The 15,407-nt window shown below is 49.9% G+C and overlaps 1 protein-coding gene and 1 long non-coding RNA gene across 4 annotated transcripts in view; one reads left to right on the top strand and one right to left on the bottom strand.

Moving 5' to 3' along the window:
- Window positions 1–15,407, bottom strand: part of CACNA2D4 (calcium voltage-gated channel auxiliary subunit alpha2delta 4) — a 97,174-nt gene that overhangs the window by 4,291 nt on the left and 77,476 nt on the right. The window contains exons 23-31 of one of the 3 annotated variants that reach the window (XM_032445298.1): window positions 11,365–11,426; window positions 10,377–10,391; window positions 9,030–9,074; window positions 8,052–8,114; window positions 7,002–7,072; window positions 6,074–6,149; window positions 4,535–4,587; window positions 3,577–3,632; window positions 2,601–2,621 (exon numbers count right to left, since the gene is read on the bottom strand). In XM_032445298.1, the coding sequence (XP_032301189.1) occupies window positions 2,601–2,621; window positions 3,577–3,632; window positions 4,535–4,587; window positions 6,074–6,149; window positions 7,002–7,072; window positions 8,052–8,114; window positions 9,030–9,074; window positions 10,377–10,391; window positions 11,365–11,426 (462 nt within the window). The remainder of the gene's footprint in view (window positions 1–2,600; window positions 2,622–3,576; window positions 3,633–4,534; window positions 4,588–6,073; window positions 6,150–7,001; window positions 7,073–8,051; window positions 8,115–9,029; window positions 9,075–10,376; window positions 10,392–11,364; window positions 11,427–15,407) is intronic. The other 2 variants (XM_032445295.1, XM_032445296.1) reach the window with 2 other exon arrangements.
- On the top strand, window positions 4,584–13,537 carry LOC116653589. Its single transcript, XR_004307698.1, has 3 exons — window positions 4,584–5,169; window positions 9,002–9,989; window positions 12,937–13,537. It is a non-coding gene; the product is annotated as an uncharacterized LOC116653589 (long non-coding RNA).

Raw genomic sequence — 15,407 nt, 5'->3', positions numbered from 1 at the left:
GCTCCTCCCAATTTAGTGTTGTCTGCAGACTTACTTAGTATACCTTCAAGTCCTGCACCCCTATAATTTATGGAAACATTAAAGAGGACTGGCCTGACCCCTCAGCCCCACAGGTGTTGCACAACTGCCTGCAAGAATTTATCATGCTGCTCATGTTGTGGTCCTGACAAAACAGAGATTTTATCCAGGTCCTCATTTTTCCCCACATCCCCAGCAAAGCAATTCGTTCTCCATGAGCTTCAGCTTGTCGGCGCAGTGTCATTAAAGTGGATGGAGTTAAAGCAACACAAAAACAGTGGTGTGAAGGATGGAGAGCAGGTAGGTGATGAATTAGACCCAGGCTTGCAAAATACAGGATGGAAGTAGTGATGAATAATCAGGGTTGTTGTGCTGGACTTTGTGGGTTTGGAGAACAGGGCCTCACTGGGAAAGGCAGCTAAAGGTGTCCAACCCACACTCAGAACTCACCTGGAGCCTCAGCCAGCACAGCATTGCTTATGAGCTGGATCTGCACATGTCTACCCCAGCTCTACTGCAGCTCCTACACCAGCCTACAGGTAAGTGATGGAAAGCACTGTAGGACTGGCCCTTGCAAGAGCAACTCAGCCCTGGCAGCTGTGCACAACCTTTCACGGGTATCTACTTGCTCCGGGTTGACCTCATCACATGCACTAAGATGTACTTTAAAGCTGTGTTAAATAGGCGCACAGCTCCCGCACAGGCCATCTTAAATCAGCCTCTTGGCACAGGCTAAATGAAAACAAGCCACTTCACAATCTCTGACTTCTGAACCAAGACAAGACCTGAGACAGAGATTATACTTAAGCTTACTGCCACTTAATTTGCCTGGAAGCAACGCAGCCGCAGCAACATTCTGAATCTCAGAGGGCCCAGCAGCATGTGCAGCATCAGCAGCACACTGGGGCAGCACACTGGGGCTGAGCCTCCGCATGCACACACTGAACATCAAGCCGTTATCAGCAGCTCTGAGAGTCTGGTGGTCAGGGCTTAGTAAACAGTTGGAGGAGCTGATAACAAATTGCAAACTTTATAGCAAAGCGTGAGTTAAATCCTGGCTGTCATTGCTGCCATCTGCACTTCCAGAAAGACTTTGTCAGACAGTTGGCAACCAATCCTTCTGAATAGCAAAGGCGGCCCTGCTCCTTGCTGCGGGTTGGACAGCCCAGATTGCGAGCCCTTTGCCACCAGTGTGCATCACGAATAGCTGCACCCATGACAGTGGATTTACTTTGGTACGAATGAAACAAAATCTGCTGCTTAGATACAAAGACAAAACACAGACTTGAATTGATGAGCTTGTAAAATATCCTCTGAGTATAGAGTCAGAAAGGAACTTTTCTGAGCTCCATTATTCTAGCAGTATCTCTGGTTTAATTAAGGGCCTTCAAATCTGCGGTGATGTCCATAAAAGCAGAAGCCCTTACAGACACGGAGGGGAGGGAGATGCTGAGCAGTGAGAAATCTGTGGAAGCAAACATGTCTCCTCACCATCTCTGGGAAGCAGATTTGCACAAGGAGTGCAGTCTGAATCAATCACGGCAAGCCTTGCCCTCCCAGAAAGCACAAGCATTTGGGAAGCAGAAATGGGATCAGTGCACACTGAGCAGGAGCGAGCATTAGATCCCCTAACATTAATTCCTCGGTACGTATCCCTCAATTCACGTGTATTCAGTTTCTCCCCCACAAAATGTCTCCTTCTCTCCATAGGCTTTGCATTCACCAGCTCTGGCAGGCACTCAAGAAAATGTTAACATCCCTAGCAAAAATCTTCAGCCCGTTCCTAACAACATGTGCAACCCATTCCTTCCAGCTCCAGTGGTTTCCTTTCACCCTGCCACTCCCTCCCCTGTGCATGGACCCTCAGTGTTTCATCAGCCACGCTCCCCTCCTCTTCCTCTTCTTCAGGCAGGAGGCACATTCCAACTGTCTCTATTTCCCTGTCTCACACATACGTCTTGCTGGGCAGAACGCAAACAGGCAGACACAAGTAAGGTATGGAAGCAGCGGGATACAAACACAGCCACAGTCTGGACTCTGTCTGGAGGGATTTCTAGCTTTCCTGCAGGAGTGGATTTACGAGCTAGAGCATGTACTTATCAGTTAAACTGCTTGAAAGTAATTCTGCATTACCCTGGGGCTGGGCTGGTATTCATCAGGAGCTAAACCATGGGGTGTGGAAAAGGAGACTTGAATGGCCTCTTAATATCTGAAGACTGTGGGACCCAGAGAAACTGTCCTGCAAGAAGGCACAGGACGGCTTTGATTTTGGTGTAACACCTGATAAGACAGGGGCTGATGGGAGCCAGAGAGAGGGACAAACCACATCACAGCAGCTAAGGTCCCATCTGTTCTACCATCACTGAATGAAGGCACATTTGTGCCTGCAGTCGCTGAGGAGGCTGGCATGGCCCTCCCCAGCTCAGCCAGCTGAACCAGCAGTGCAGGGAAACAACACTGCCACGCCACCGTGACATCCTTCTGCAAATTCCCTGTTGTCCAAAAAGGGCAAAATTGTCATTCCTAGCCTGGGACTTCTAGCTAGATCCTCCTCTTTGTTGCTACTCACTGGGTCTACTTACAGTGATGGAAGACAGCCTTGGCTGGAAGAGTGGCACACACATAAACAATGAAGATGGAGCCATGAGACAGGTTCACATGATGGCAGCACAGCGGAGATGAATTTGCACACAGCAGGCATGGAGATGACACAGGAGAGTTGAAGAAAGCACAAAATGAAACAGCGGTGAGTAGTGCAGCAGTAAGAACCCCCTCCCCTGCCCATCACACAGCCTCAAACAAAAATTAAACAAAATTGCAGCCATTTCCCATTCATAAAGTCACTATCGGAAATCTTGTACTTGCTCATCTGACTTTTTCTCACTGATTTCTGCAAGGCGACACTCTGTACAAGTTAAACTGCTACAAGGCAGGTCACTAGATTTCAACCTCGACCTCTAACCCACACCCCTCTGCTTCTTCTGTTGCACATAGCTGCTGTGTGGTGCCAGGTGCCACCAGCTTCTAAAGTCAATGGGAAAGCAAAGACCCTCAACACGTTGTTTGACCCATTCATCGTGACTCAATAGAGAATCCCACAGCATGGTTGAATCAAAGGATGCAAAGAAACTGTTCTTGGTTGAATCTTAGAGGCTTTCCAGCTAGTTCCACAGAGCCTGCTGATGCAGCATCGCTGTGTCCCATCCTGTGAGCCACCACCATGAAAGACAGGAAACCTTTCTAACTGGAGGACTTTTTGGCTGATACACATGCATGTGGGGTGGGGTGCTTGGAAAGAAAAACCTTCCCTGCTCCTTGCAAAAACACCGAGGAAAGAAAGCCATGAGCTGCACAGACTTCTCCTTGAAGGTTGAGATGGGGGTGGGAGGGAAACAAGGTGGTGCTGGGACCTAGAAGCTGACTTCCAGTGTCTGCAGAGGGAGATGTGATGGGATGATGTGTTCTTCCAGGAGGCCTTGCTTCTCCATACAGCTCCTGCTGCCACTGGCATTAGTGACACTCACTTGCTATGGGGTGGCTGGACTGCCGCATACTCACCGTCTGCCACGTTGTCGGAGTGCCAGAAGCTACTCATGTTAAACTCCAGCAGGAAGCTGTCGAAAGAGCAAGAACAGGGGATGCTTTCTCAGCAGCCTGGAAGGATGCAGAGTATCAGCAAGATGGCCCTGCGGCCCAGCGGGTATCACCTCTAACAAGTGTACTGAGGGTTTCCTGGCAGTGCAGGTCTGAATCTGTAATTGGTTTGTTAGGTTTATTTATTGATGGTGTATAGATCTGCACTGTGGGATCTGTCCTGTGGAATAACTGAGTGAGCTTCCCCTGAGGGATATACTGTTCAGGGATCTCACTGGTGAAGGGCTGAAGGTGGCAGCCCCAGAGTGGCACAGGTTGAACTGTGCTGCGCCAACAGGCTCAAGGACCAGCACCTGGATCTTGATCTGCTTCTCAGGTTGGGATGTTCACAGTCATTGTTTCAGCCTGGACCCAGAAAGCTGAGCAGCTCTGGTCCTGATCTGAGCTTGATCCTGATTTGAGCCTTAATTTTTATTCCTTTTGTGGTGTGAAGTACGCCTGATCCAGAGCTTGACGCAAGACCCTCTCTTCTCCCTCAGCTGCCACTCAGATTGGAGCTTCCTGCCTTCCTTCTGGCCTCCCTCACCCTGCGGGGGAATCACTTATCATAGGAGAATGAGACAGGGAGGAGGATTTAGCATCAAGGACCTGCAGGGCCTCCAGAGATCCGAGTCCTATTTCTGACTCTGCTGCTTTGTACTGAGTGACTTCAGGTAAATCCCAGACCTGCTCAGGGCCTCTGCCTCTGCCTCTGTGAAATGGGAATAGTAATAGCTTTCTGCCTCCCGGGAGCAATGCACCAGGCTGAATGTCACAAAAAGGCTGACAGCAATGTCCTATGAGGAGCCTCTGCTCACAGTCCTCTCAGCTCTCACCCCGGCTAGTCTGAGCCTCCCAAATACCCGTATCTTTTTGTACTCACATGAGGAAATCACTTATCAGCCATTTCAGTGCAGCTAGAAAGGCATAAATTGGCTGGAGAACAAAGAAGAAATGAGACACACCATGAGGACCTGGTCAGAGAGTATACAGTTGTTACGTGGGACCCCATGTTTCAGACCAACTCCCTCCACTGCTCAGAGCTCCCGAAGGTTGGAAATTCAAGGTCTGGGCATCACTGGAAAACACTCAAATACATCAGAAGCAGCAGCTGCCTTGCTGCTAATAATATCTTCTCACCCCTCCCAGTCAGGGTCAGGGAGTTTATCACAAATGTGTGAAGGACTTTGAAGATGTAATTGCTTGATGATTTCTCTCCAGTATGGATGACCTTGAGAGCTCGGAGCAGGAGAGAAATACAGATAAATGGGGCACCACCAGTCTAGGAAGCTTTTATATTCCAATTGCAAGTGGTGTTTCTGGGACAAGCTACAGCATTGTCCAGGAGTTGGTATTATCTGCTATCGATTGATTAAGTTTAACTGTGATTTTGTGCAGCCTTTCCTCAACATGGCACGACTTCTATCATCTTCCATCTGCTCTGCTACAAACTGGAAATCCAGCATCATCCCAGGGCCAATTACTCTGCAGGAGATCCTGCTGGTTCTTCACTTCAGGGTAAGTAACTGTTTATGCTTCATCTCTCCCTCTCCAACTCACACTCATGTCCTGGAACCCCAAACATGCAGCAGTCATAGGACACAAGAGAATGTTTAATTACTGCTAATTGGTTTGTCTTCAAGCCAGCAAGTAGTAAAATGAGAGGACATTTGACCAATTCTTTTCCTTTGAACAAAGTGTACATATAAATGGACCTTTCCTTCTTCCTTCCTGAGGATATTGGTAAGGGGACAAAGAGAGAGATGAAATTTGGAGGTTCATTCTTTTGGTCTCTTCTCAATTCACTTATTTTTGGCATCTGATGTGATTCAGTTCTTGATCAAGCAAATATTTTCTCTCTAATCACAATGTTTTATCTATGCAGCTTCAGTGCAACCATTAAAAAGGAATATTTTGTTGAAAATTATTTTACTAGGAAAAAAAACTGGCAATGTCATGCCATTAGATGTACTTCCAATGCACCACACTTTCAAGAGTCAAATTGTAACAATAATAAATACATCTCTGTTTAGGGTTGGTTGCTTTAACTGGTTTGAATTGGACCGAGTATTGATTAATGACTTAGTTCTGCCTGGTCAAGGCTGCTAGAAAGGTAGAGAGGAATTATGTTATCTGTTGTATCAGACTAAAGAGAGGTTGCATTTAGGTGCCAGTGGCAAAACACCAGCACCCAAGTCCAACCTCTGATAAATAAAGAGTCAAATTAGAAACCGCTGTCAGTGGCCATTACTGCCTCAGAAACTGGTCTCAGATAAGTCTGGACATAACCAGTGCTTGGAAGAAAATGGCTCTTAAATTCCCCTGGGGAATGTGCTATACACCACATGCGCTACGCCACTTTGTTGGAGATGCCCGAGAGAAAGCCTCCACAGACCATCCCTGTGTGCAGTGAGATACGTACACTGAGCAGCGGCCGGGCACCACTGTGGTGGTGGTAGGGCACCTTGCACATTGCTTGGTAATCGTACATTGTCACCCTGCAATTAAAACAAAACAAGCAGTCAAAAGCAAGCAACACAACTGACTGTAGGCCAGTCATGCCAGCCTACACTGCTTTGTCCAAACTTGGCCCCATTCTACAAAAAAAAGCTTCTGTGTGGAAGAATTAAAGTAGCGGCCTGCTTAAATATGTCTTTGCTGTTAGGCCTGTGCTGGACTTTGAAAAGGGAGAAATACGGGCCTTGGATTAATGTAACTGGGTCAGTATGGGAGGCAATGTATCCCTAATTACAGGTGACTAGTAAAGCAGAATCTGAAGCTGGGGAATTATAATTGTATCTTCCATAAGTTCCCCTAGTTCCTGCTTTCGTGTTGCTGAATATCTGAATTTTCTTTTGAAATGTGCTGGGAGAATGGAGAGAGGTGACCAGAGAGATTTTATAAGAGGTTTTGTAAGAGAAGGAATGTTCTCTGACAAGTGCAATGCCACCTCTGGGACCTCTCAGGTAGCCTCTCATGGAAAGGCCTTCCGTGTGGTGGGAAGAAATGCTTTCACCTCAAATGCCAGGAGGCATTTTCCATAATACTGTGCCCTGAAAATGGCAAGGGAACAGCTGTTCTCTGGCAACCCTAAGACTGGAGTTGGACATCTCAGTGAGTCAAGTTGCTGGAGGAACAGAGAAGAGGAGAAACACGTTGTGGGGTGACGATGGCTGAGCCTGTCAGGGGAGGATGTGGGCAGCTGAAGTTTCTCTGGTAGCAAAGTAGGAGCCACAGATGCCTGTTCAGGCATCCTGTACTGCTCAGTAGGACTGCCTGCAGACCCTGGTGTGCTCTACCCCACACACCAGCTGAGCAAGGATAAGCATGAAGCAGGGACTCCTGCTTACCGCCTGAACATGCCCATGTTCAGTAGCTGGGTCATTACTGAGCCATCCACTGCACCAAGAAATTTTCCAATCTGCAAGCACAAGAAAGGATAAAACAAAAACAAAAGCGTGGCATAAGCTATCGAGAGTAAAATTTCCATGTCTGGACTAACATTTCTTTCCTGCTCCAGCTAACCTAGACTGTCTGGAGGGTTAGGGTTAGGGTTAGCGCACTACACACCACACATGCTCTGTGAGGAGGCAGCACTTAGCTTTGTCCTTCAGCTGGATAGCAGGACTTTCCCTACCACCAGCCTGGTCAACAGCCCCCAGGTCCCACTGTCACGCGCAGATTAAATGTGGACTTTGTGATCTTCGGGTCCCATTTATGTTTTGATGTCAGTGACCTCAAATATCTCTGCCCCAGACCTGAGCACCGCTGCTGTAGAGTCTTCAAACAAACAACAGTTTTGGCTTTCTTGATTACTAAATCATGACAAATCTAAAAGTGCTCAGAATCTGCCAAGTCCACCACTTTGTTTGCAAGCAGGAAAATAAAACACTCATAATAATAATAATGAGGAAATGAGCTGTTCTCTGTCTCTTCTTGGCTTGTGGAGTCTGACATAACAAGTAGCTCCCATCTACGATGGGGCCATCTATGCAGTTTAGGGGGACATCTTACTTTTCCTCTTACTTTTCCCATTTTATAGGTCCCAATCAAAGCTATTTAAATCCCTATTTAGAAAACACCAGCAGATGACAGAAGAGTTAATTTTGTTTGAGAGGGGCATTTCCAAAAACAAACAAATCTTAAATAGATTTACCCAAGATCACATGATGATCATCTGCATGGTTACGAGTATCTTCCCAACAAGCTTTCAAAGATGTTTCACCATACAAATGGGTATGTAACATCAAGAAAACTCCTGCCCTACCCAGGGTGTGTTGTCCCCTCACCACACAGCTGAGTGTCACCACAACCTGGTCATCTCTGTAACATGGATGGGCTTCACTGGTATTTGGTGAACACACCACACACCCTCCCCTCCTTCTCTCGTGTACTCTTACCTCTGGAGGTCTTTTGGAAACGAGGATAAAGCCATTATTATCAATGAGGAAGCAATTCAGAAGCTGCGGGGATGAAAGAGAAGTGACATCAGAGACAGTGCTGTTCTGGCTTCTGCAGAGTGAAGCGTGTGGGCTCAGCTCCAACACTGCCATGCCTTGCCCCATTATGCAGCTAACACAGGCTTCAGAGCACTGACTTCTCTCTGCTTCCCCTTTTTGAGGTATTCAGATTGAAAAAGAGATGCTGTCTTGTTATGGCTGTATGTAGGGCTAACACAGTTTTAACATGTTTAAAATGATGATACATCCTGTAGGCACTGACAAGATATTTACAGGGTATCCCTCTTCTACTGTTTTCTACCTCCAGAATTCTTATTTTTATACCCACTCATTAAATCACCCTCTTCTCAACACTGAGTACCTGTGCTGCTTTTATCACCATTTATTTTGCAAAGCAGGAAATGGAGGCACAGAGCTCAGATGAAAATCTGCAGGTCTCATGGAAAAATCATGGTCCTAGATGAACATGGGAGGATAACTGTGGTGATTCCACTCTCCAGGGCACAATATCTTGTCCTCAATATGCCTCAGACATGCAGAGCAGTGGCATAAATGCAAAGAGCATGTCCAGCACATGTCATGCTGCTAATCTCTCTCTCTGGCAGGCTGGATAGGTTGGCTGGAGACCACATGTCCCTGGTGGGCTCAGCTGGAATAGAATCATAGCATGGCCTAGCTTGGAATGGACCTTGAAGATCATCTAGTTCCAACCACTTGCCGTGAGCAGGGCTGACACCTCTCTGCTGATGTCACTACTAGGAGAATATCTAAGCTAGGGGAACATCTAAGCTGTCCTACCCTTAGCTGTGCAACCTCTTGTGAGATGGCAGGCAGCACCTGATTTCTGGAGAGACAGGGAGCTCCATGACCATCAGTAGTTCCCATTACAGATACAGAGAAGAAATGCAGACAACTTACGTCGTCCTGACAGCTGAGTGGACAGGCACCATCGAAGGCACTGCACTGGAAAGGAAAAGCAGGAATTACATCACGGCACGACCTCATCTTCCAGCCTCCCCCTTGGGACTGCTAGGCACAAGGTCTCCAGCATCCCATGAAACTCTGCAGGTCAGCTAGCATTTGGAACAAGGCAAGAAGCACCCTCAGTCCAGTGCATGGCCATGTGCAGTTCCTGTGCTGAGCCTCCTCACTGGGCAATGTCGCTGCTCCAGCACACATTCAGCAAAGCCAGGGCTGGTATGGGAAAGGGGCAGCAGCCAGCTCTGCTGTGCTAGCAGAGGCTGCTGTGTGCTGGCAAGGAAACAGCACGCATTTCAGCATCTGCTGGGAAATACATGGCGTGGTATTTTAGATCAGGATTATTCTCAGGCGGGGATTTTGGTTGTTGTTGTTGCTGTTGGTTTCTTTATTCCCAGGACAGCTAATGATAAAATAGGATGTGAATGGTGGTTGTGTAGCCCCGGGCACCATCCATTTGTTTCATTTAGGATTTCTGTGTACTGGATTTGACATGTGTTTCACAACACTGAATCGGGAGGCAGGCGGGGGGACGGACACGAGGGGTTAAGTGACGAATAGCAAAGCCCTTCAGGTGCTTATTGATTCTGTAATTGTTTGGAGTCGGTGGTGGCTGCCTGTGTCTGTCTCTTTGTGTTATTTTTCAGCGCCATTCACGCCAGCAGCTGAGAAAGGGAAGCTGACACGGCATTGCCATTTCTGTACATGGGGTCCCCCTCCTGCCAGAGGTCTTCCAGGGCCAGGGGAGGATGCTGACGTGTTGCAGCCTGCCTGCTCCCCCATCCCCCACTGCCCTTTCTCTCTGCAAAGACCTTATTATGCAGAAGCCCCAGCCTCTTTCTGGATGATTCTCAATACCAAGAAGCAAATTTCAAAGTACCACAAAGCCATTACTCTAAGGTAGGATTTGTTTCTCATCCTGAGTTTAGCAGAACAAACTCACTGTTTCCGGGTTTCCATCCCTCTGCTTGGTTTCGAGGGAGGGTCAGTGATGGTCACACTGTTTGCAGTACATCTCCAAGTGGCTCTCTGTGGCTGTGGGGAAGATGGCTTCACCCACAGATGCAAGCACAGCCTCACCACTGCCTTTACTCAGCACAGTAGAGAAATTTGGCCATAAGGAGCCAGCATGACCACCTGGGGCTCACACACGTGGGACACACAGGCTGGGGTCATCTCCCCTGACTGCAGACCCCAGGAAGTCATGACCCTCAGACCCCCTGCAGACCATGACCTCCATGCATTGGCACCCAGTGTACTCAGAGGTGCCAGCCAGTGCCTACTTACATCGGTGTCATTGGGCTGGGGGCAGCCGGTGCAGCGCATCCAGGGCAGCAGGAGAGAGGAAACAGAGCTGTTAGTGCTGTCCCTGCCAGGCTACATCCACAGGAAGCCCGGCAGGGTTTTTCCTACAAGCAATGTGTACAGGTGCTTGGCACACAAGCCTCCTTTCAGCTTCTGTCATAAGCACCCCTACTTTCCATCAACACCTGAAATGGCCTTGTGCCTGTGTTTGCATTTGAGCCACCAGGGTATGGCCCACAAGAGATGGGTTGCCACTGCCTGCTGCTGCCCAGCCCCTTGAGTACCTTCCCAGCCCCATGTTTCCACAGCCCTCACCTTCTGGCTCTTCCCTGCTGACCACCAAGATCCATGTCTGCTGCTCACTGCTCCAGCCCCAGGTCTGTCCCCCCACCAAAAGGTAAAACCCATAGGGAAAGCCCCTCAGTGCTCGTAGGATGGTGTTTCCCCACTCCTGCCCCTCAGAAGAGGACAGCTTCAGTAATTCCTCATGGCGCAGCAAGGGTTCAGAATCAGCACAAAAGTGAAAGTTTATCCCTGAAGCAAATCATTTGTATTTTGGCAAGCTCGTAGCATTTTGTTACCATCATCAAGATGATAAAAGAGGGCAGAAGATTGTTTCCCCCCCCCCCCCCTCCATGTTCCTGAAATTTCAGATTTCCATGAGGTTTCTGAAAGGCAGGATGAGCAGAGACATAGTTTTACAATGAGATGTTGTGTGCAGCAGAGCTAATGCTGAGATGCTGACACCATCACCACAGTGTTTGTGGAGCAGACTGGGTGCTCAGGCAGCATTAGTGCTGTCAGAGGATTAGGGAAACGTGTGACTTCCAACTAATCTACTTCCAAAATCTTTTAATATGAATTTCACTGCAGCCCTTATGAAAATGCCACCACTGTGCATGACGCACTGCAGGCCTGCCCCAGCTGACCAAGAGCACTGCGTTGCCTGCACGCTCAGTGGTGCTCCTACCTGCTGCATGGCCATCCAGAACTTGCGTTGCAGTAACTCCAGCTTGATTTGCACACCCACCGCTATGGGAATAAGGGAGGAGGAAAAGAGGAACATGTGAGAGAGAGAGAAAGACAAAGTTAGGAGAGGAGGGGTAAACAGACTGCAGCTGAGAGTCAAGGCTTTAACAAGGTAGGGCCGAGGGGACGCTGGCTGCTGCACTGAGGCACTGACACCTCCCTACCACTGAACACTGCCGACCTACAAACTGAGGACACCACCCCTGAAACAACATCCCCCCTCCAAAAAAACAACAGAGAGAGCCTGTGCGCTTTCATCTCTGCCCTTTGTGGGTTTGTCCAGCTGGAATGGACTGCTCTGATCCTCCCCGTCTCATCTCCTCACAACCAAGTATCAATCAGCAAAAAGTAGGGCAGCGTGAGGAAGGGATGCGAACCTCCCCCTTCTCAAGGGGAAACAACAGTGATTAAAATTGCTTTTAAGCCACCTCAGAAGCACAAAACCACTAATGCCCCTTGATGAGAACATGTGGGGTAGTACTGCATTGTTACCCCAGCCCAGCCCAGTACACACTCCAAGAAGAAGCGTGTGTGTTTCTTGATCAAGTGCGCCCTAATTTCTCAGTTTAATTGCTCTTCTATTCCCAGCATCATGTTCTTGAAGCAAGGCACAGCCCCACGCTGAAAGAAGCCAGGCAGGTTCTCCCTGACACAACAACACAGCTGTTCTGATGCTGAGATCTGGTGCTCTCATTTGGATGGCTGTGAATTAAAATCAGAGTATTGCACGAAGCCTGGCACCAGTTGGGGTCACAGCCGTGTCATGGCAGCTCTGCCTTCTGTAGCAGTGTCAGAGCCCTTCCCGTCACAGTCCCACTGCTCACACAGCTTATGGGATCCCATTCACGGGTATGCCCCTTACACAGCCCTGCCTGCTGCAGAACAGCTCTGACTGCCAGTGACTGTGGGAAAAGAGTCATTTCGTACAGCTGCCCTAAGCCCTAAGTCCCACACTGCACAAACCAGACAAGACACGGCACTCACTTGAGATTCCTCGTTATCTTTCATAGCGTCTCAGGAAACAGCTATTCCCCTTATCACAGCAGATCACATCAGTGCCACCGAGCATTATCCAGGCCTTATAGTTTTTATGAGACCGAAAGAGGAGTTGACACTAACACAGCTAACCTTGCATGGCACAGACAAACTGAGTGGCTCATGCTTTTGCCGGTGGGAACATCTATCCCCAGTGTGCTCTTCTGAGGGACCTCAGCCCCTGGTTGCCATCCCTGCCTCTGCCCAGCAGGCAGGAGCAGCACATCCTGAGCCTGGGCAGAGCTGCGAGGTCTGTCCCCTTCTAGACTTGCAGTCAGGTTTGCCTGTCTGCATAGCGCCCATCAAAGGAAGCTGTGGTGGAAGGACTGCCTCATGCTCCTGCCTGGTACTGCCACTCCTCATCACCCCAGTGTGGATGGACAGACAGCTCAGCTGAGAGGGAGAGGACTGGAAAAAGACCCTCTTCTCTCACTGAAGTGTAACTGATTTCTAAGGGCCCTTTTTGCTCTGGTTGCAGGGTGTGCTGCAGGAGTGGAAGATCCAAGGCCATGAAATTGCGAGCGGCCCCGTGTGCTGCACAGCAGCAGCCGTGAAGTCCTTGGAGGGACCGTGGCAAATCGTTTTATTCCAACCAATGTGCAAATAACTTGGGCGCCTCCAGCTTCCCAGCAATGAGACAAAACCAAGGGACAAGCCATGCCGCATGCTTGCATATCAAGCTGCCTCTACATCATGCTGAGGAGCTACCTAGCAGCAGGCAGCTTCCCACCTGCAGGCCCAGCCAGCACCCGCTGCTACCAGCTTCTCGGTTCAGTGCAGAGAGAACAGCCTCCCTCCACCTGCTCCTTCCTTTGCCGAGCATGTCTGCCTCATTAGCTCATCCTCTGCCGTCTCTCGTTCTGTCTGCCTTCTCCAGCCTGTCTCTTTGATTATCCATATGCTGCTCTCATAAGGAGCTTTTCTCAAGGTTTAATTCTCTGGCCTGCCACATCACAAAGAGGCACCACAAAGAGTTGTGAGATTACATCCCAGGGACCGCTTATCAAGATGTACCTTGCCATTCAGAACTTGTTTTCATGGTGGCTGCTCTGATGCTTAAATGAAAACTGGGCTTCCAATGAAAGAATGTGCCTGGGCAGCCTTTATTTCCCACTGTATTCCCTACTCCCTATCTCTGAAATATTCCCATTCTCCACCTCCAAGTCAGCAGCGGGGCTGCCCCATTAGTTCTGAGAAAATCTGCTAAAAAAATCATGTGAAAAAATAACTTCAAGACACATTGAAAATAGCAGAAAACCAAAATCACACAGAAGTGGATCAGCAAAGTTTGGCAAATATTAGCTGCTGGGTCTCCCAGCAAGGTGGGGTTGGCTTTTGTAGGATGGGTGTGGGAGTACAGTGGGATGCCTGGGACAGGCAGGGGCTCAGGTTTGGGTCCCTCCCACGCATCTTCCCCAGCAGGCTGTGACATGGTGGGCAGGGGAAAGCACGACTTAGAATCATAGACTGAACCACAGAACAGCTTGGATTGGAAGGAAGGGACCCTGAGCCCATCCAAGTCCCAGCCCCCTGCCATGGGCAGGGCTGCCAGCCACTAGAAACGGAGCGCTATCCTGTCTGACCTGCACTCCCCACCACTCCCCAGACCCAGGGGAGCACACTGTGGCTGTCACTGCTCCCCTCTTTCACCATTCCCATCACTACAACCATACTCTGTCCCCCTGTCAAGTTTTCCCTAACCCCCCTGGGAAGCAGAGGCTGAGATGTGCCCCATCCCAGGACAGAAGGGTGACAGTGGCTGGGATGCACCCAGCCGTGCCTGTTGAAGTCCCTGTGTCACACACCCTGCCTTCCGCAGTACAAAGGGAAGGGGGTCTCGCTCCGAACCCCTTGATGCCCCCCTTAATTAGGTGTTTCATCCCCACAGGGTGCACAGCCAACACATCGGGTGTCCCTTCGCCTGCCTTTCTCCCGGCTCATTGTGATCAGCCATCACATCGAGAGGAGGCGGGGAAGAGGCAGCCCGGCTCAGAGCTCCTTTTGCAGCCTCTCGACTCGCATCAATCTGCCTCACCCCCAAGCTGGCACCTCCTTGCCCCCTTCGGCCCTTTGTATTGAGAGTGGGAAAGGAGCGAGGGGGCAGGAGGAAGAACTGTGAGGCTGGAGAGACGGCTCTTCCCCCAGGATAGGCTGAGAGAGATGGAAAGCCCCCCGTGTCCCTTCCTCCAGCTGATCCGGATCGGACCCTGCCCAGCGGCTGGGTGATGCCTCGGCACCACGGGTGCTCGTCCCCGTGCTGTCGCTGCCGATGTGCCCTCAGCCCTGCGCTCAGCCTCCCTAGCCTCCAACTCGCTCTCTCTCCCTCTATTTATTACTCGCGGGGGATTACAGCTCTCTCCCCACGCTGCCCGCTGAGCGCACGGCTCCTCAGCCCCACGTGTGGCCACCGAGCCCGTGCCAACTAGAGCCCTCCGAGCGATCGCTGGGTGACAAGGCTGCTGGATTCGCTTTAGGATTGCCCAGGGTGCGCTGGAAAAGCCCTGTGTCTCAGAGGAGCGTCCGTCCGTGTAAGTAGAGCCGCCTCCCCGCCGCGCTTCCTCCCCAGTCTATGTGAGATCGGTGGGGCTGCCTCTCGGAACCAACCTCCGGAGTCTGAACGTGAGGCTGAAGGGCAGCGGTGCTGGTTTTAGCCCAGTTCAGTGCAGGCAGCTGGATGCACCTTCTCCTAGACCAGAATTGGGCAGGTGACAGGTCCAGCTTCGGGATGCTGTGCATACGTGTGGGTGCGTGTGTGTGTGCATGTACAACTCCATAGACAGAGCTCAGGGACATGCCTGCTGGTGCGAGGTGGAGGCTGCCCTACCACCATTGTACCCAAAAATAAGTGCCAAGCTGTGTCAGGCTGAGCCTATGATTCTAAACTTAAAGGAGAAAAGGGCAAAAATACAGCATGGGGGGACTTTACAGCCTTTTCTAGTGTTGCCTCAG

The sequence above is a fragment of the Coturnix japonica genome, chromosome 1 (genome assembly GCF_001577835.2).
Source record: "Coturnix japonica isolate 7356 chromosome 1, Coturnix japonica 2.1, whole genome shotgun sequence".
Taxonomy (NCBI): Eukaryota; Metazoa; Chordata; class Aves; order Galliformes; family Phasianidae; genus Coturnix; species Coturnix japonica.
The sequence above is the reverse complement of the archived record's forward strand: the minus strand, read 5'-3'. Positions and strand labels throughout refer to the sequence as shown.